This window comes from Pipistrellus kuhlii, unplaced genomic scaffold (assembly GCF_014108245.1).
Source record: "Pipistrellus kuhlii isolate mPipKuh1 unplaced genomic scaffold, mPipKuh1.p scaffold_m20_p_7, whole genome shotgun sequence".
In the NCBI taxonomy this organism is placed as follows: domain Eukaryota; kingdom Metazoa; phylum Chordata; class Mammalia; order Chiroptera; family Vespertilionidae; genus Pipistrellus; species Pipistrellus kuhlii.
The window spans coordinates 37,330,782-37,351,683 of NW_023425573.1; the positions used below are offsets into that span (position 1 = coordinate 37,330,782).

The 20,902-nt window shown below is 46.2% G+C and overlaps 1 protein-coding gene across 3 annotated transcripts in view; it reads left to right on the plus strand.

Moving 5' to 3' along the window:
- WIPF1 (WAS/WASL interacting protein family member 1) overlaps positions 1-20,902 on the plus strand; it is a 104,153-nt gene that overhangs the window by 73,395 nt on the left and 9,856 nt on the right. For all 3 annotated transcript variants that reach the window (XM_036421964.2, XM_036421963.2, XM_045575668.1), the window contains 4 exons: positions 10,343-10,432; positions 11,520-11,649; positions 14,808-14,993; positions 18,508-19,254. In XM_036421964.2, the coding sequence (XP_036277857.1) occupies positions 10,382-10,432; positions 11,520-11,649; positions 14,808-14,993; positions 18,508-19,254 (1,114 nt within the window). In that variant the 5' untranslated portion in view covers positions 10,343-10,381. The remainder of the gene's footprint in view (positions 1-10,342; positions 10,433-11,519; positions 11,650-14,807; positions 14,994-18,507; positions 19,255-20,902) is intronic.

Below are 20,902 nucleotides of genomic sequence, written 5' to 3' on the forward strand. Positions count from 1 at the left end.
TCCCTTTGGAGCATGTATGAAAAAGCAACTTGACATTTACATTCCTCCCTGCCCCCTCATGAATGTAAAGTAAGCTTTAAACTATTAAGAGGGCACATGCTAGTTTAGTCAATAAGTACAAGTTCTTTTAAATAGTTCAATGGTCTGAGTAGGGTACCAGGGGTCCTCAAACTTTTTAAAGTGGGGGCCAGATCACGGTCCCTCAGAGAGCTGGAGGGCCGGACTATATGAACTACTAATTCCTACTGTAACACCTCGGCTGCCCTCACTGCCCAAAAAACCTGGCGGGCCGGATCAGACTCCTCTGCGGGCAGCATGTGGCCCTCGGGCCATAGTTTGAAGACGCCTGGTAGACAGTAGGAAATGGAGAAGTGGTCAAATGAAAAGGCTGCAGGGAAATTCTAATTGCAAAAGTAGTTCAGCTGGGCAGAGAGAAAGAAAGGACGAGGAGGAGCCTGGGAAAGGTTTTGAGGTCAATTCGTGTGGAAAATATCCTGACTATTCACTTGGATGGGGGGAGTGGGGGGTCTTAAGCATGATATCTTAACTTCATAAAGCTATCTTGCTTCTGAACTGGAACATCATCTAGTTAAAACTATTTTGTAACCTAAAGAGATTCAACAATTCTCTTAAACTCCGTCGGGTTTTCTAATGCTCTTTGAAAAGTTCACTCGTGGTTCAGTTGTTCACAGCTCTTCAATTACTCCGATATCTAAGTCTTTTTTTTAATTTATGTTTTATCGATTTTTTTACAGAGAGGAAGGGAGAGGGATAGAGAGTTAGAAACATCGACCAGCTGCCTCCTGCACACACACCCCCCACCACCACCACAGGGGATGTGCCCCCAACCAATGTACATGCCCTTGACCGGAATCGAACCTAGGACCTTTCAGTCCACACGCTGATGCTCTATCCACTGAGCCAAACCGGTTTGGGCCGATATCTAAGCCTTTAAAGTAGGGGTGTCGAACTCAATCAGAGAAGGGGCCAAAATCTAAAATCCAGCCTAAATCGCGGGCCGAATGGTTTACTGAACAGTCATAAACTGTCATTGTGATGGAAACGCAGCGGAGTGCAGTGATGACAGCGCGGTGTGGGCCACGTTGCAAGGCCTGGCGGGACGGATTTGGCCCGCGGGCCTTGTGTTTGACACATGTGCTTTAAAGGATGGCACATACTGTGAATGAATGGCAATACTTAGAGAAATCCCCATGAAAATCAGCAGCAAACTTACCCTGGTCGCTGATGATTTCAAATTCTAGATCTGGCCTATATGTTAGGAGTTCCCCAACCTATGCTAACACGTAAAAGGAATGAGCTACCCAGTTCCTGGACCTTTTAAGTGTTATGCCCTTTTGAAGGCTTGCTTACCATCTCATGAACACGTCATTTACTTTGGAAGTTTCTGGCTGCTTGCGGTTTGACTCATTTTTGTTTCACCAAATTTTCATACATTTACTTCTTGTCGGAAAGAGCATTCTCCCTCCCTGTCATAAATACCTCTGTCTGTGTTTTGCAGCCCTCACTCCAGAAAATAGTGCTAAATTAAGGAATGCCTTAATTAGTTTGCTTTTCTGAGAAAATTAAAATTTCATGCACACCTCCCTTCCCCATTCATTGGTAATGCAGAGGTTTACAAAGATATGGACATGTGGAGTAAGGTTTAAATGTTTTCTCTTTCTCATTGTAAAATTGGGGGTGGGAGAGAAACAGTAACATTTATTGCGCCCTTTTCTATGTGTTAGGCTCTTTAATTTCACTTATTTTTTTTTAATGGCTAACATTATTAAGCACTTGCCTCATTTAATAACCCTATGTAATAGGTGCCATTTTCCCCATTTTATTGTGGGAACTGGACTCAGAGAGGCTAAGTAATTACCCAAGGCCACCTGAAGACCAAGTGTGGGGGAAGTGCTCTGTAATTTAAAGAACTTTTCCCCTAAATGCAGTTTAGAGACAATGATCAGATGCCCTTTTCCAGGCCTGGGATAATGCAAATGCTTCGTTTTAAATGTCACAGCAACAGTAAATAGCTTTAAAGTGAAAAAGACATTTTTCTTTCTAAGTCTTTGACCTTTGCAGAAGTAAGTTTGGTAACACTTCTAACTTATGTAAGAAGGCTCCACCTTTTCTTTGAAAAATTATAAAGAAACATCCCCAAGGGAAAGAAAAAAAAAGGCCCCATTTTCAACAATAAAATGAATAAAATATATCAAGTGTGTTGACATATATGCAGTGTGTGTGTGGTGTGTGTGTGTGCATGCGTGTGTATGAATCTGTGTGTGAGTGAGTGTGCATGTATGTATGTATGTATGTATGTGTGTGTGTAGTGGAGAACAGGGGTAGATCTAAATTCCATGATAAAACTAAAGATGGTGCTGAGGGTTTAGGAAAACTTCAGCTTTGAGACTTGAGCCCCTTAAGGAGACTGCTTGGCAGCAATGGGCAGTAATGGGAGGAGATCAATACTGTTCAGTTTTGTGGATAAAGTAGAACAGGATTTCCCTTCGCTTCCCCACGGTTAAACAACAGGTGGGTGGGTCATTCAACTTACTTTCATTTTCTCACTTTTGAAAAGGCTTGCTGTCTATGAATTTACATTAGTTTTTTTAATTAAACATATATGACAGCAGGTTAAAAAATAATTTTTACTTCATAGCAGCCTATAAAGTAAAATATTTTATTTTCCTAGCAGTTACTCTAACAGTGAAATTGTGAGTTGGCGTCGTACTAATTGTAATAACATTGTAGGTATTCCAAAATGTCTTCTGAAAAATGCCTTTCCCATCTCCCCAAATCAATCAACTCTTCATCTCAATAAGTCCTAAAAGAAGTATTTCTAAAACAGCCACAGATCCTCTAACCCTTAGGCAAAAACCCTTACCATTGAGAAGACAGCCTATCAGCACAATTAACTTAAGCTGTCATCTTAAATCACGTTCAACCGAGAAAGGAGCAAGTGCATTTTGAGAAACGAGGGGTTTCAGGCTCAGAAAGCTTGTATTCCACATTCAGCTCCGACTGAGAATAACAGCAACACGTAACTAGATGAGGCTGTCGCTCTGCTTATTGTAAAGCAACCCTCACTTCTCTCCTCCACCTTCTGCTTCCTCTTGGGCTGAGCAGCCTTCTCTGGCTTTCCTCTAGTACTGATTGCCTCATGGCCTGCAGCCCTCTGAGCTGGGGCCTGAGAAGGGGAAGAGGAACAATGATAGAAACAAATTTAATGCCAAGATGTTACATTTTCTAAAATGGGACATGCAGGGCTGGGGCACAGAGATGGTGCACTGTGACTGGTATCGTCAAACAGAAACTACAGACGCCTGCAGCTGTGAAAAGATGGTGCTAAAGAAACAGGATGGCTGTGGTTTGCTGTGAGCATCAACTTTCCTGTTGAGCATTTTTACAGGAAGTTGAAGAACAAAGCCAACTTCATCTAAAGTTGTACGAATGGTTTTCAGATCTTAAACACATCCCACTAAGTTTGCATCGTGGAGGAGCCTAGAGAATGGAACCAAGAATAATTGAGTAGAAATCCCAAAACTACTAGTTTTTCAAAAATTCAGGATTTTAGAAGCAATTTGAGTTGGCTAAATGGCTTTCTTTTTCCATTGTAACTTGGAGTGGATTCATTGCCTTTATAATGAGTGCCTCTGAAATCTTTTTTTTATGATTGTAAGAAACCAATATAAATTTAAGAGCTTTTTCTTATTAAAACACTGTTGAGCTATCTGTATTATAAATTTCTTTATATTAGTATTTATTGGTCAAATAATGGTGTGTGTACATATAGATAGATAGATAGATAGATAGATAGATAGGGGTGTGTGTGTGTGTGTGTGTGTGTGTGTGTGTGTGTCTGTCCACTTGTGTATTTATAATCTAGAAGGATATACATTAAAATGTTAACGAAAATTACTTGGGCATTATTAATTCCAAGTGTTTTCACCTAAAATTTAATTATTATCAAATGCTTCCTTCAGTGGTTAAATGCCACTGTTGTTTTATTTTCATCTTTGTGTATTTTTTGTATTGTCTATTGTTTTCTAAATAAAAAAATGCTACTTTTAGAAGAAAAAAAATATCAAAATCAATCTGAAGAAGCCAAGAGAATGTGAGAAATACATACATAAAAATACTTTAAGAACATTGTATATAAAGTAAAATATAAATGAATATAAATACAGATAAGGTGCAGAATAAAAAGTGATGAGGGCAAAAGAGCATTTGGACCTTTGGCTCTGTCCAGTTGTATCATTTCTATTATAGCCACCCCACTCCAAACCCCCCCCCCCCCGAACTACCACACACACACAGAGTGAATAAAATACTTAATTGAGTCAACCTTTTTGGAAAAAAAAAGTTTAATTTTTCTCCTATTTGTAGTATAGTAAAGTGACTTGGCAGTATTTATATAGCAAAATGTTTTATATTTTTTAATAATACAAAATGGTGATAAAACATACCTGGGTAAACCTGCTTCTTATAGTCTCAAGTAGAATGTGGCTAATTCAGCAACCCCTTCTCCCCACCCCACCCCACCCCCCTCCACAAACACACTCTTGGGATAGAGGCAGCCTGCTGAGGATCATCGGGTGTTCTCGTTGGACAGTGTTGGAAATCTCTCCCCTCCTCATGTCCTTCTGTAGTGTGGGCCTCACATGGCATGATCTAGAAGGAATTTAAAGTGGGCTCTGTGAAACTGAGGAATGGTTTACTTAAATAACTGAGTAGTTCTCTTGATCCTAAGAAAGTGGATCATTTTATACTCAGAAATAATGCTGCTTTCTTGGATGAGCACATTGAAGAAGAAATCATTCGTTTCTTGGGCTGACCTGCGGGCTGTGGTTGAGCCTCTAGCTGGCCATGCCTTCGGGGCGAATATGTCTGTTGGAGGGTGAGGAGTTTTTCTCACAAGTGTTCCTCATCACCAGTACCACCTATTTAAGTAATGGCTCTGGGCTGCAAGATGCCCTGGTTGTGCAATGCAGTCTAGTGTGAGTGTTAATCCATAATGCTGACCTAATGGCATTATAGTAAAACCAACAAAGTCAACCATTTCTTTCACAGAACCAGGCACTTCCAGGGTTTCTAAATATTGATGCATGTTGTATATGTGTGTGCATGCATGTGTGTAGGCAACGAAGAAGAACCACCCTGCAGGTGTAAGGATGCAGGTTAGGAATCCCTGGACTGTTAGGATCCAGGCTGCTTTGAGGCCCTTCAGTAAGGCCCATTCTGGTTCTGATACGGGCTAAATCCTTCAGAGGAGGGAAGCCAAGGCCTTGGGTCCTGCTCCACCGGCAAAGTCAGGAACTGCCAGGAAAGCAAGTCTGTGCGTAATGATAGCAAGCCCCTCTGCCACGGCCGATTCTTTGCCCAAATCTCAGAATGCTCAAGGGCTGGTAGTGGGAGCCATGCTGATGGCCAGCACATGGCATATTTGTTTGACACCTGGCTCTTCCACCAAACACATATTTAATGAGAACCCTGCTTTGGGCCAGATATTAGGGAGCCCTGATGGAGGTCACAGTCCAGTGGGAAGACAGCCAAGAAATGGGCCTGGTGGGGGCCGGGCATGGGAGATGTGAGATTGGTCTTCTTTGACCCAAGTGGTGAGGTAGCAGGATTGTCCAGGTTTCTTGCAAACCTGGACAAATCCAGACAAGCACCTGTTGAGCTTGGAAGGAGCAGAGACATGACAGCCTCGGTCAGCATTGAGGAGGAAGAGGGAGGGGTTTACCTGGAGGAGAGTGAGAAATTGGGGACAAAGCAGCAGCAGTGAAGAGAACAGATTACAATTGGCCTTTGAACAACTCAGGCTTGGACCGCACAGGTCCATTTATATGCAGATTTTCTTTCAATAAATGAATTTATTGAATATAAATGTATTTACCCTTCCTTATAACGTTTTTAATACTTTCTTCAATATAAGAATACATATGTAATATGTAATACGTATCCTAATATAATAAAAGCCTAATATGCAAATTGAGGTTGCTATGATGTGCACTGGCCACCAGGGGGCAGACGCTCAACACAGGAGCTGCCCTCAGCCTGCAGGCCCCAGGCAAGCCAAGGCAGGTGTCAGAGGAACCGCCCCCCTCCCCCAAATCACCCTGCCAGTTACCCCACAGATCAGCCCTGATCACCAACTAGGCCTTGGGATCCTACCCATGCATGAATTTTGTGTACCGGGCCTCTAGTAACATATATGTATTAATTGACTATTATCAGTAAAGTTTCCAGCCAACAATAGGCTAACAGTTCTGTTTTGAGAGAGTCGAAAGTTATGTATGGGGTCAGCTGTGTGGGCCCAGTACTCCTAGCCTCTTGTGTTGTTCAGAGTACTCATGTCTGCATCCTCTCGGAAAGGTGAGGGTATCACCCACAGGTGCTCCCTCTCCTGGTATCCGAGGTGGCCAGGAGGGGAAGGCTGAACTTCGGTGGTCCAGGGGTTTATAAGTTACTTAGTGCACAGTCAGAACCATAATTGCAACAACAGAAAATTGTAAAATAATTAAAGGAGACTTGGAGGGTGGAGCCCTCTGAAAGGGTCCCTCCACCACAGCCTGGCCCCTAAGACGGACAGGACTGAGTTTCAGTTTCATCTGTGCAACCAGAGACTGACTCATGAGAACCAAACCCATGAGAGATTCCTGGTAGTTGACCAGAATCCATCCTTCTCGGTACTAGGATAACAGGATGGCAGGTTAGCTGGTGAACATGGGATCTGACACAATAAATTCGCGTGCTAAGGGGCATTTCATCCACCAAGCCCATCTCTGTTCCACTGAGCCCACCTCTGGGGCCTCTGGGTGGTCCGGTCCCTATTGCCTCCTTTTTGAGCCGCTTTCTCCAGCTGTGATGCTGTGGCTTTGGCTGCAGCATCCCTCAGCTGGGCCTGGATCCAACTTCAGGTTCCTGTCCTTCCTCCGGGTCCTAGGATGTGTCTGACCCTGCAGCCTCCAAAGGTGCCTTCTGCAGCCCGGAACCCCCTTCACAGACTTAACACAGGTGCCAGTCGGAGTACACTGCCCGCTTAGCCCCCCGGTACCTCGTTGGTGTCTTGCCGAAAACCAATTTAAGGAACACACGTTAAAAGAATCCTTGTCTGAGTCTCTTACTGAAGAACAGATTCTAACCTAGTTTACATGGGAGCCGGAGCACTAGTTAGCTAGCTCTCTACCTGTTTAAAAATGCTTACCTAAGGAGAGCAGGGTTGGAGGGACTTGATTTGAATGGACTGCATGGGTCTTTCAGAGAATTCCTTCATTTCTCTACATCTCAGTGTCCTCTGTAAAACCAGCAGAATCGTGCCAGTTTGCAATGTCTGTGAAAGTCAGAGACCATGTCGGTAACGTGCCCTGGGTCCAACTGACTGTTAGGTTTGAGAGCCGCTCTGGCTGCTGTGGAGTTTTCCATTTCCTTCTCTCGACGGCCCGCTCACCCGACTGTCCTCATTCCTTTCTTCCCGCAGCTTTGACAAGTCCGGCCACGTCCTTTTAGCTTTTCCTCCCGTTTCTGCGCGCAGAGAGCAAGCCACCTAGCAACACTTTAACATGGCGACTTGCAACCTTTTTTTCTTCTGGCACACATAAACCAGTCACTAAGATTCCATAGCACACCAAAATATGTATTCTATTCTTTGCCGAGCTAACCAAAAAATAAGAAATAATTTTGATTCATTCACACCAGATAGCTATTGTGTTGGCTGTTGTCATGTTTTATTTGTCAATCTAAGGGAAAGGAGGTCAGTCCCTGACTAGATAGTCAGGTGTTGCATGTTTTAAACATTCTTGTGACACACCCGTTGAAAAATCACTGCTTTCATAGGATGTGTTTTTTTGAGGTGTATGTTTTCCACATTAATTTTTAGCGGTTGAACCCCATTTAAATCCTAAGAAATCGTGTTCTGCAATTAAGAGACTGTTGAGAATGAAAGAAAGATGCTTCTGCTGTTTGAAAGTGGGGACACGTGTTCCGTAGAAGCAGTGTTCACTCAGGGGGTCAGGGTTCCAGGCTGCCTGCTGGCTTAAAGCTCAAACTCTGCAAACGGGCTTCTCAAACACTGACACAAATTCAGCTGCGGAAGAGGGGCAGAGGTTTGATGATTCTAACAGCTCTGAGTTTTGCTTACGGTGCTGGCTGAGGACCCCACTTCGATCAGCTGCAAGGACTGGGTGGGAAATGTTGGGATCACTTGGGGTGAGAAAGTAGGTGAGGCGCTGCTGGGGCTGGGACCTGGTGGGATGGGACCCAGGGATGGGGCTCCAAGGATGAAGGGAAAGGGAGATGGGACTGTGGCTGGGGTAACGCGTAGGGTTTCCTCACTGCTGTTTCTCCAGCCCCCGATGTTTGCCTGCTGCCCCTTTACCACTGCCACCCACCAGGGTTTCCCTAAACTCTCCGTCCAGCCGCAGAGCCTGGCCTGCCTTTGTCCCCAGGGCAATCACACTGCACTGCACAAAGCTTTCCTAAAGAAGCCCTTTTCTAGTGAACAGTTCAGGGGTTATAGGTTTAAGCACAGCTTGTTGTTTTTTAAATATATATATATATTATTTCGGAGAGAGGAAGGGGAAGGGAGAGAAGGATAGAAACATCAATTATAAGAATTACTGATAGATTGCCTCCTACTGAGGATCAAGCCCACAACCTGGGCAAGTAATGGAACTGGGAATTGAACCATGATCTCCTGGCTCATAAGTCAACGCTCAACCACTGAGCCACATCGGCCAGGCAAGCCCCTAGCCTTTTCCCTTCTTTTTTCCACTTAGATCTACAAGAAAATGGCAAGGCGCACAAAGTCAGAAATGGGGCCGCCTCTCCCATCATCTTACCTGCCTACCTTACGTTATCACTGTCTCCTTTCCCCAGAAGACTAAGAACTATGAGGGCAGGAGCAGAAACAGATTCATCATTGCATTCCTACAGTGTGTACCCAGACCCAGGTGTACATCAGGAATCTACACAGAAAAGAACACAGCGGGTGTAGGACTGAGGGGAAGAGGGAGCACAAGAAAGGAATTTGTATGATCAAAGGACCTAAACAGACATCTTTCAAAAGAAGACAAAAAGGCCAGAGACATATGAAAACATGTTCAAAGTCACTAATCATTTGCGAGATGCAAGTCAAAATGACAATGAAGTACCATCTCACACCTATCAGAATTGTTATCATCAACAAATCAACAAACATAAGTGCTGGAGAGGATGTGGATAAAAAGGAACTCTCATGCACTGCTGGTGGGAATGCAGACTGGTGCAGCCACTTTGGAGAACAGTATGGAGTTTCCTCAAAAATTAAAGATGGAACTTCCACTTGACCCAGTAATCCCACTTCTAGGAATATATTTCAAGAAACTAGAAACACCAATCAGAAAGGATATATGCAACCCTATGTTCATAGCAGCACAATTTACAATAGCTAAGATTTGGAAACAGCCTAAATGCCCATCAGCAGATTAGAAAACTTTGGTACCTTTACATAATGGAATACTACACTGCTGTAAAAAAGAAGGAATTCTTACCATTTGCAACAGGATGGATGGAACTGGAGAGCGTTATGCTAAGCGAAATAAGCCAGTCAGAGAAAAAAAAAAATACCACATGATCTCACTCATTTGTGGAATATACTGAACAACATAAACTGATGAACAAAAATAGGACCAGAAACATAGAAGCAACAGACTGTCCAACCTGTGAGGGAAGGTGGCAGGGGGAGGGAGGGGGGTTGAGGGGGTAAGAAATCAACCAAAGGACTTGCATGCATGCACTTGAGCATAACCAATGGACATAGGCGGAAGGGAGGGGAGGGGAGGGGAGGGCAGGGCAGGGCAGGGCAGGGCAGGTGCTGAGGGATGGGGCAGCCGGGGAGAGGTCAACAGGGGGAAAAGGAGACTTATGTAATACTTTAAACAATAAAGAATTTAAATTTAAAAAAAAAATAAAGAAAGGATTTTGTCATGGAAATGAGGAAGAGAAGCCACTTGTTCATGAGCCTTTGCCGGGACACATTTCCAGCCATATCCTAACCTTCCAGCTACCCAGGCCGCAGGCCCAGCGCCCCGCTCGGGCCATGACCCGGCCTGCTTGGGCTGGGGGTGGGATGGAGCCGCACAAGGTGCTGGGTTCTGCTTCCAGGCTCCTCAGGCACTGAGGCTGAGAGACCTCCCCGCAGGGCCCTTCCAGAACAGCCACAGCTCCACGCCGTGGCCAAGGCAGCCCCGCCTCTTCCGAAAGCCGGCCTGTGCGGACGGCTGGCACTTGGGTGGGGACGAGGGCCGAGTAGGACAGGGTATTACGAAGAAGTCTAACACGGGGCCGGGTTTTGTTTTTACAGGCTTATCAGCAGGACTGTTGAAAGCTTTAGCTGTCCAACATGCCCGTCCCGCCCCCGCCGGCGCCCCCGCCGCCGCCCACGTTTGCTGTGGTGAGTGATTCCTCGCCCTCCGTTCCTCATGCACGAAGCAGCCGAATGGGGCTGGACCTGGCGCCCCTGTGTTTGTGTCAAATGTCTCTGCATTCTGGCTGAAACGTGATGTGGGAGCTTTCCAGGTGCTGGGCGAGCCGGGACCAGGGCTGCCTGTCTGATGTCTCCTGCCGAGCTCGGTGCACAGTGGGCCGTGGGGCAGCTGGGTGTCCTCTGCCTTGCCCAGGGAGGAAGGGTCCTGTCCATTCCTTCTCACGCAGGGACCCAAGACAGTTTACAAAGGCAGTTTAAAGGGTGCTTTTACTATATGCAAACTGTATACCTCAAACCTCTCTTACATTAAAAAGAAGGGGGCGGGGAGGGGGGGAACTTTGGCAATGTAAACAGAGGGAATTATTTTTCTCAAACTTTGGTGGATTAAAAAGTAATACAGGCGACCTGTTCTGCTAGGAACAGTTTTCTCCTGGTACCAGTTAGTTCCAGAGCATACAGAAGAGAAGCTCTTCTTCAGACACATTCTAGAGTAGGGGTGTCGAACTCAATCAGAGAAGGGGCCAAAATCTAAAATCCAGCCTAAATCGCGGGCCGAATGGTTTACTGAACAGTCATAAACTGTCATTGTGATGGAAACGCAACGGAGTGCAGTGATGACAGCGAGGTGCGGGCCACAGTGCAAGGCCTGGCGGGACGGATTTGGCCCGCGGGCCTTGTGTTTGACACGTGTGTTCTAGAGAATGAGGCCCTGTAGAATCCTGTAGAATCTTCCTGATTCAAGTTCCCTTCTCATTTCTAGCCATCAACCGGGCATTGCCGGTTTCGGCCAGACAATGGTCTGGATTTTCCGAGACTTTTATCGGGAACTGACTCTACCTGCATAAAAAATAAGTGTAATTTTATTTCTGCATCTGCTCCCAAATGTCTGGGTCATAAAAAGAATGACATTGGGTCTAAAACTTGTGGGGAGTTTATAACCTGTTGCCAGCAACCTTAATCACAAGCCCCCGATACTCCAGCTGTCTCCACTGAGAGTTGTGGTACTTGATTTTAATTCAAGAGATGAATACGCGTTTGCATGGTTTCCTTTTAGGCCAATACAGAAAAGCCTGCCCTGAACAAGTCAGAGCAGGCTGGGAGAAATGCTCTTCTCTCCGACATCAACAAAGGGAAGAAGCTAAAGAAGACAGTCACCAATGACAGAAGTGCCCCAATACTGGACAGTAAGTGAAGGGAGTTCTTTTCCGTGGAGATCAGTGGTTTATGCCGTAACACTCAACCCTACCCTTCACACACACACACACACACACACACACACACACACAAAATTAACAACAGCTGCAAAGCTAGCAGAATAAGGGACTGTGTCACCCATTGTGGGCCACGGCTTCGGCTTGGGTTCCCTCTACTGCTGCAGGAAGCCAGTATAATAATTCTTTGTTTAAGACACACACAGCAGCGATTCTCTGAATTATTCAAACACTTTCTGGAAATTAACCCGTTGCTCCTTGCACCACAGATCCAAAGGCAGCATGAAACAGGAAAAGAACCCTGTCCTTGGAACCAAAGGATATGGGTTCAAGTCCTGGTACATCCATCACTTTCCATCCCCAAGCCTGCTGTCCTCACAAGTTCACTGTGAGCATAAATGAGACAGGCAGTAAAGTGTTTTTGTTGCCTGCAATGTGAAACTCAAGTGTAAGATATGATGTTAGGAGCTTGGAGAAAGAGGAAATGAGATCATAACTTTGCTTACATACCCATTATAAGTCTGAGATACTTTCTGGAACAAGGCAGGGTGTGTATAAACAAACAAGTACCTACCAAACAGGGCTGCTTATTATTTACAACAAAATGCAAAATTATCCATGACTAGAACCTATGGATAGTTACTAACCAGGCCTGAGACCATCTCCTCACATTCCTACATATTTCCACTGCCAGCCCAATGTCTCCTGAATTCATACGAGACCACAGATCCCATTTGGACTCAATAGAAAATAGATATGTAAATAATGATGCAGGATTTTAGCCAAGTGGAGGATAAGAAGGGCTTAAGAGGAATTTCCAGGAATGATGCCTAATAAGAGAAGGAGACGGGGAATTAGATGAGACCACTAGTGTGGGGGGTAAATGGAAAAGAGGAAAACCAAGACAAAGGCTTTTGAATGTTGTTCTTTTACCAGGCAAGGTGATGCAAATAAGAATGCACCATAACTTCAAAAAGGAATTATGAGGTCTTTGACTCTTAATAGTTTTACCTCCAGATCAAAACTGATGTGGTTAATGTATAATCAATTCCTTAGTTTTCCTGATCCATGTCACAAGATTCAACCAAGGGGGATCCCAGCACAGTCACTTATGTAAGGGGAGTTTTGGTCCAACCACCATCAAGTCATGATGCCTGGGATGGAGCCAGAGGCCAATCTCTAGGACAGAGCCCAGTGGTTCTCTCCACCGTGAGGGGGTGGCTAGGCTCCAGAGAGGTGGATGTGAGGTCCCCAGATGTTGAAGGAGATTGGACAGTCTAGGACCTAGTCCTGAATCCACTAGTGAAAATTACAATACTAGTGAAAACTCATTATATTCTACAAGCTCCACTTATCCGCTCATTAAATGGAAAAAAATATTAGTTCTTCCTCCTAGCTGCCCACTTTGCTTGGTGGACACAAAATATAACTCAATGCATGCCCTTGTTATCCTCAGTGGCAATTACTTGGCCACCAAGACTGTTGTCACAAACTCTTTCTATGGCTTTTGAATTTTTTTGTAGGTGAAAGTCTATCTGTAGTTTTTGAATTTTTTTGTAGGTGAAACCTGCCTGGGCTCTATATCAAAATGTTATCGTGGTTATGCTTGTTTTAACTCTTAAAGTCCCACAGTTTAATTACTAGCAAAGCTATCTTCAACTGCTTTAGCTTCTCTATGGAAAGGTACACTAATGGATGGTATCTGATGATGTATGAATACCATTTAAATGTTTAATACCATTTAAAAGTGTCTCTATGTAAAATTCCAAATTGTATCATTCATTAATGAATAATGTTTGATTGAGTCATACCGACTAGGTCATACATAAGAGACAATTTTATTTTGCTTGTTGTGTAATGAGAGGTGACATTATCAACATGATGGTATCAGTTTAAAGGAGATAGGCAAATAGGTGGTGAAATTAATTTACAAATAGGTGAAAAATGGATCAGTATCAGTTGCCTTCCACTGAACACAATCAATTTGCATTTCTATGGATTAATATTATTTGTATTATTGTTCTACTGTTTAGAGTTGTAAAATAGCTCAAAGACAATAGGAAATAACACAGAAGGTTAGACTTGTAATCTTTTTCTTCTTCATTTGTTTGCCCATTTCAAAAGCTTTCACTATTTTTTGAAAATAAATACAAAATAAAACATTTGCACTGTCTCAAATGGCAAAGAATTTTTAAAATGTGAAAGCCTACCGTTGGGCTTAGTGATACTAAAAAATTAAAATCAACCTAAAAGGCCATCAAATAAGTAGATAATTAAATAAATTACAATACAATCAATCATTTTCTAAAACACAATGCAGTCCTTTAAATTCATCTTTTTTAAAGGATATTTAATGACATGGGAAATGCTAACAAAGTGTTAAGCGAAAAAAGCAGGCTAAAAACTGTCCAGGTGATGTTGGTCTTAATTTTTTTTAATATATTTTATTGATTTTTTACAGAGAGGAAAGAGAGAGATAGTTAGAAACATCGATGAGAGAGAATCATCTATCAGCTGCCTCTTGCACACCCCCCAATGAGGATGTGCCCGCAACCAAGGTACATGCCCTTGACCGGAATCGAACCTGGGACCTTTCAGTCTGCAGGCCGACGCTCTATCCACTGAGCCAAACCGGTTTCGGCTGTTGGTCTTAATTTTAAGAAAAAAATAATAAAAACGAAAAGATTCTGGCAGGGGTGGGGGGCAGGGAAATATGCCAAAACACTAGTGAAATTATGAAATTTTTTTTATTCTTTTCATGTTTACAATTTTCTTTTTCCTCACCTTTTTATTGCACACACACCCCCTCTTGAGACTTTATTTATTTAAAGGTCCTTCTATTTGCCAAATAGATATTAATTCACATGGCAGCTAGCCAAGGGAGAGGCCTGGGGGCCAGTCACCACTTATTGTCCATTCTGTCACCCGGCCTGTGACTGTCCAGGAGTGGAAGGAACCCCTCCTGTTCTGATCAGGGTGGGGTGAATCCTTACGATCTGCTTTCTAACCAAATCCCAGTTGTCCACCCCAGGCCCAGGTTTTATTGTTATTGTGTCCTTGGTGCCGGTCTGGTGAGGTAGGCTGGCAGTGCCTGCAGACGCGGGTAAAGACTGTCTTTTCTTCCCCTGCAGAACCTAAAGGAGCCGGAGCCGGTGGCGGCGGTGGCTTTGGCGGCGGCGGCGGCGGATTCGGCGGAGGAGGTGGCGGCGGAGGTGGCGGTGGCGGCGGGAGCTTTGGCGGCGGTGGACCACCCGGTCTGGGAGGACTGTTCCAGGCTGGAATGCCCAAGCTGAGATCCACGGCCAACAGGGACAACGGTAAAGAGTTCCCTTCTCTCTCAGCCGCCGAAGCCCAGGGCTTGGTGGCTTGGAGGTTTGGCATCCCCTCTAAGGCACTGCGCCCTTTAAAACGCTTTAGATCGCTTGAAATGTTAGCTTGTAAGACAGACTGTTGAGCATCGTTTTTTCTTTTTTCTTTAATTAAATTGGTAGCAGACGTGTCCTTGGGGTAAGTTGTACTTTTCTGTACTTTACTAAAGGATGAGCTAGAGTGGGAGGGAAAAAAAACAAAAACAAAAACAAACTGGAACTAAAGGAACCCTGGAAACTGCCCGGTGACCTGGCAAACTCAGCCTGCTTTGTGAGGCAGCCTGACCCAGCTGTCTAGCCTGGTAAACACTTGTGAGCCACACGCTTCACACACTCTGTGGAGTGTGTCCTACGGAACGTAATTACACACCTCACTAAGTCTAAAAAGGTGTTCTGCTGACAGACGTTTGGCATTTCAGGGCCGGGGATCCTAAGTCTTCCCCTCAGGGAGCCAGGGGAGTGAGCCCGTTAGGACTGTGTGGGGACCTGGCTGGGCCGACGTGAGAGCCTCACAGAGCAGAGGGCGCTCTCCTGACCGTTGCAGGAGCTCCAGAAATGGTGTCATAAAACTCTCTTTTTTCACGTTTGCTGTTAGAAGAATTTTACCTCTAATTTTGTGAACTTTTAAAATGTCCACTGGGGAAAGTATGAAATTCCCACATCCGTCTGAAGATAAAGCCACTGAATCCTCAGTGACTCTTGTAGCATTGGGTGGTCAAACTCAATAATATGAGAGATTATTTTGAACGAGACTCAATAATATGAGAGATTCTATCTTGCCAGACCTGCATTGACATTTATTTAAAACCCACCAAAAGGATTTTAGGTAGCTGACAAATGCATACATTTAGTACTTTGAGAGAGAAAAAAAAAAAGTGAAGAAATTAAGGCAAAAGACAACTGGCAGTAAAATAATAAAATGAAGGTGGAATTTAAGTTGGTGCATAAAATGGTATGCCAGAAGTATATATATATATATATGTCGGCAGTATACTATCCACGTAATGGATCCTATCCGCGTGAGGTAGTAGCTGCAGTTTTAATCTGAACCTGGAAGATATAACTTATTACAAGTTGGGGACATAAAAATGTACCGCACAAGTTGAGGACACTACTACATCTTCTTTTAGGACTAAAGTTGAAACAAAATTCTAGAGTTCACATCACTCCGCTGTGTAAATCCCTCCGAAGGCCTGTCGTTGTGCCTGGACACAGTCTGAACTCTCTTTGGCCCCCGGGGGCTCTTTCTGATGGCGCTCAGACTCCGCTTCCTAGGGCCCTCTTTCCTCCATGCTCCCTGTGTGAAAGGTCCGAAGGCCTTGTTTTCAGTTTTTTCACTTGAAGGTCATTCCCCTCTGAGTCTTTGTACCGGCCAGTCCCTTGTCCACCATGCTAGCTGCATCTTTCCATGGCCGAGAAGAGCTATCCCGTCTATCCCAGCATCCCCAGGCACTCCATCTCATTGGCCTATTGTAGTTTCTCTTTAGTTCTTGTAATTTTCTGGTCTGTTGTCTATCTCCCCAAAAAGAATGTAAACTATGAAAGAGAGGATCTTTTCTATTTTGTTTACTCCTCTGTCTCTAGTATCTAGAATAAGGGCTGACATATAGCAGGTGCTCAGCAATACTTAGGGCCATCGCATGGTTGAACTGGTAGAAGTTTTCAGGTTAGCCAATTTTTGATTCTGGGGTGGTGGTTTGAAGTTTTCTATAACCTTGGTTCCCCCTTTAGTTCTTTTTTTCGTTGAACCAGTTTAATATTAATTGTACTAGAGGCCTGGTACACGAAATTCGTGCACTTGGGGGGGGCGTGTTTAGCCTGGCCTGTGCCTTCTCACAGTCCCGGAGCCCTCAGGGAATGGCCGCTGCAGCTGCACTTGCCAGTCATGAGCCTGGCTTCTGGCTGAGTGGTGCTACCCCTGTGGGAGCACACTGACCACCAGGGGGCAGCTCCTGCATTGAGCAGGATCCAGCCAAAACTAGCTCTCCAACATTCCCCAAGGGATTCTGGATTGCAAGAGGGTGCAGGCCAGGCCGAGGGACCCCATCAGTGCACCAATGTTTTGTTTTTTACATTTACAGAACTGGGCCGGGGAGGAACATTGGCCAGCTGGGCAGTGACCGTGGGAAGGCTCCAGGGGGTGTCCAACCCATCTCGCTCAGTCCCAATTGGTCCAGATCAGCAAGCTAACCTATGGGTCGGAGCATCTGCCCTTTGGTGGTCAGTGCACATCATAGTAACTGGTTGAGTGGCCTTAGCATATCATTAGCATATTATGCTTTGATTGGTTGAACAGATGACCAGACACTTAGCATATTAGGCTTTTATTATATAGGATAATAGGGTTTTCCTGTCCTACCAATATTGAAGTGGAATTGACCCAGCATGGAAAAAGTTGTACAGTTGTTTACTTCTTTGCAGATTAAGACCATCCATGGTATTAATTTTTCAATTAAACTTTAAGTGGGTTTTTTCTTTCTTTCTCAATTCCTTCTTATTTCTATTGTAACTTTCCCATTCTATTTTCCTACCTTCTCTTGGGAATTTCTCTTCAAAGAGACTAGGTAACCCTTCACATATGAAGATTTATACTGAGATTACTAATTTCTTCACCTTAAATGGCTTAGTTATTTTTTTTTAAGCCTAAGAAGTAGCAGGGCACAGAGGCAGGGATGGGGATGGGGAGAAAAGAAAATCATTAGCAGAAGTCCCATGAGCCACAATGGCCCGTCCTTGTCCTCTCGCGATGAAGAGGGTCCCTCTGGAACTCGCACCAGCTTCATCTGGGCTCCTGCCCAGACGTGCGGCCAGGAGGGCTCTCCAAAGACCTTGGGAAAGCTGGCAGGTGGTAGAACCTCAGGCTAGGAGGGAATGGGAGAGCTGTGATCTGCTCCCCTGCCTCCAGGAAAGACCACACAGAGCCTGACTGAGAGAAAGAGCAGTTACCTGTATCTTACAGCATCTAGGAAAGGATTTCCTAGTTGCTGGGAACCTACTCTAGTTAAAGTGACTAGACGTCCCGCTATTGGTGGGACAGTCCCGATTTTTAACAATTTCAAAAAATTGGGACTTTTTTTTTAAACACCGCGGAATGTGGGACAAATTGTTAAAAATCAGGACTGTCCCGCCAAAAGCAGGACCTCCGGTCACCTTACTCTAGCTGTTTTTTGTTTTGTTTTTGTTTTATTTTTTTACATTTATTTTTTATTTCAGAAAGGGAGGGAGAGGGAGGGAGAGAGAAACATCAATGATGAGAATCATTGATCGGCTGCCTCTTGCACGCCCCCTACTGGCGATCAAGCCCGCAGGCCATGCATGTGCTCTTGGCGGGAATGGAACCTAGAACCTTTCAGTCCGCAGGACCCAACCCTCTATCCACTGAGCCAAACCAGCCAGGGCTCTGGTTTCTTGTAAGGTTCCTGATTTTCTAACTGAATTTGTCCCGCCCCTGTTATCTTTTCAGACTCCGGAGGAAGCCGACCCCCGATTCTGCCACCGGGAGCCAGAGCCACGTCCGCCAAGCCCTTCTGCCCGCCGGGCGGCGCGGGGCGGTTCCCGGGGCCCTCGCCCGGCCACCGGAGCGGCCCCCCGGAGCCGCAGCCGCAGCCGCCGCGGAGCCGCCTGCCGCCGCCGCGGCCCGACGTGGGCGCCAAGCCCGAGAGCGCGGCGCCGCCGGTGCCCAGCACGCCGCGGCCCGTGCCCTCCGCCCTGCACGCCCGCGGCGGCGCCCGGCAGCCCGCGCCCGGGCCCGCGCCGCCGCCCTTCCCCGGAGGCCGCGCCGCCGCGTTCGGGGGCGGCGGCTCCGTGCGGCAGCCCCCCTCGGCCTTCTCCAACCGGCCCCCGCTGCCCCCCACCCCGAGCCGGGCCCTGGATGACAAGCCCCCGCCGCCGCCGCCGCCCATGGGCAGCCGGCCCTCCGCGCACCGGGACGCGGGCCCCCCGCCGCCCCCGCAGAACAGCAAGCCCCCGGTGCCCGCCACGCCGCGGCCGCCCTCCCTGTCGCAGGCGCCCCCGCCGCCGCCGCCCAGCAGGCCCGGCCCGGCCCACCCGCCTCCGGGCTCCGGCGACGAAATCCCACGCCTCCCGCAGCGGAACCTGTCCCTCAGCTCGTCCGCGCCTCCCCTGCCTTCGCCTGGACGTTCGGGGCCTCTGCCTCCCCCGCCCAGCGAGAGGCCCCCGCCCCCGGTGAGGGACCCGCCGGGCAGATCAGGTATGGCCAGACAGGGCGGGAGTGGTCCCCCTGAAACCCTGCCTGTCCCCCCCAGGTCACTGCTGATCAGGGGCTGAAGGGAGCCCAGCTGAAAGCTTACTCTGAGGCTGCTGTCATCTTACCAATGATTTCATCCTGGCGGGTGTAAACCTCAGGGAAGGGCCTGGGCTGATATTTTATTGATTTTTTACAGAGGAAGGGGGAGAGAGTTAGAAACATCGACGAGAGAGAAACATCGATCAGCTGCCTCCTGCACACTCCCCACTGGGGATGTTCCTGCAACCAAGGTACATGCCCTTGACCGGAATCGAACCTGGTACCCCTCAGTCCGCAGGCCGACGCTCTATCCTAGGGGTGTCGAACTCAATCAGAGAAGGGGCCAAAATCTAAAATCCAGCCTAAATCGCGGGCTGAATGGTTTACTGAACAGTCATAAACTGTCATTGTGATGGAAACGCAGCGGAGTGCAGTGTTGACAGCGCGGTGCGGGCCACATTGCAAGGCCTGGCGGGACGGATTTGGCCCGCGGGCCTTGTGTTTGACACGTGTGCTCTATCCACTGAGCCAAACCGCTTTCGGCTCTGTCTGTGTTTTAGAGATGAGGAGACTGAGTACGCAATAAAGTGAGAGGATCACAAACTAGTTAACAAAGAAGAGGCCAGAACTTTTATCTTTCATCTGGCCATTCTACAACCTGGCCTCCCTAAAGTGATTTCAGATGTCCTACTTTGGGAAGTAAATTCCCGTCTCCTGCAGGAGGGCCCTGTTATTCCAACCAGAAGGGCAGTTATTTAAGAGGGAATGAACTTCTCCTGCACTTCTCTTTATCTGTCAAGCTTTCCGGCCACGTCCTTGCATATTAAAGACAAATGTTAGAGCCCATTTGGCTGTTTGCTAACATCTCTGGCACACAGAGCCTTTGGAGAATCAGATAAAGGTACAGGCCTTTTCTTGGCAGAAAATGCTCAGAAGCATAAACTCAAGCTACGCCCGAGAGTTCATGGGTTGGAGGACCTGATGAAGCACGTCTGTGGCTCTGCCTAGGGCTGAGAAACCTGTAGCTTTCAGAGTATGAAATGAAATGTGAGCGTTACCCATGATCATACTCTCTCTGCTAATTATAGAAGGTGCTTTTTTGTTTTACATCGGTTATTGATGGAATCAGAGGAACTATCTACTTTTAAAATTTAACCTTACACACGCAAGGTGTTTGAAAATGGGGCATTTTTTTTTCTCTCTGCAAAGTTAACGGACCTTTGACCCTGTGACCTCGGGAACCTAATAAACACCATTCTTTAAACCAGTGGCCCAAACTTGACCCTATACTGCAATCACCTGGGGAGCTTTAAAAAGCACAATGCCTGGCCCCTTCCCCAGGGCTTCTGGTTTGGTTGGTCTGGGTTGCGGAAGAGGCAGTAGGATACTGGGATTGCAATTTTCCAGTGACTGTAATGTGCAGAAGAGTTTGAAAGCCACTCCTTCAAACTGCCATGCCAGGGAGAGCCCACTCCAAACAGACAAAGTTACTAATCCATTCAATCCAGTCCCTAGACATTGTGGCACCTCATTAAGTAGTCTTCGGTGAATTAGTAAGAAAAGGTAGTCATGCCGAGACCGGTTTGGCTCAGTGGATAGAGCGTTGGTCTGC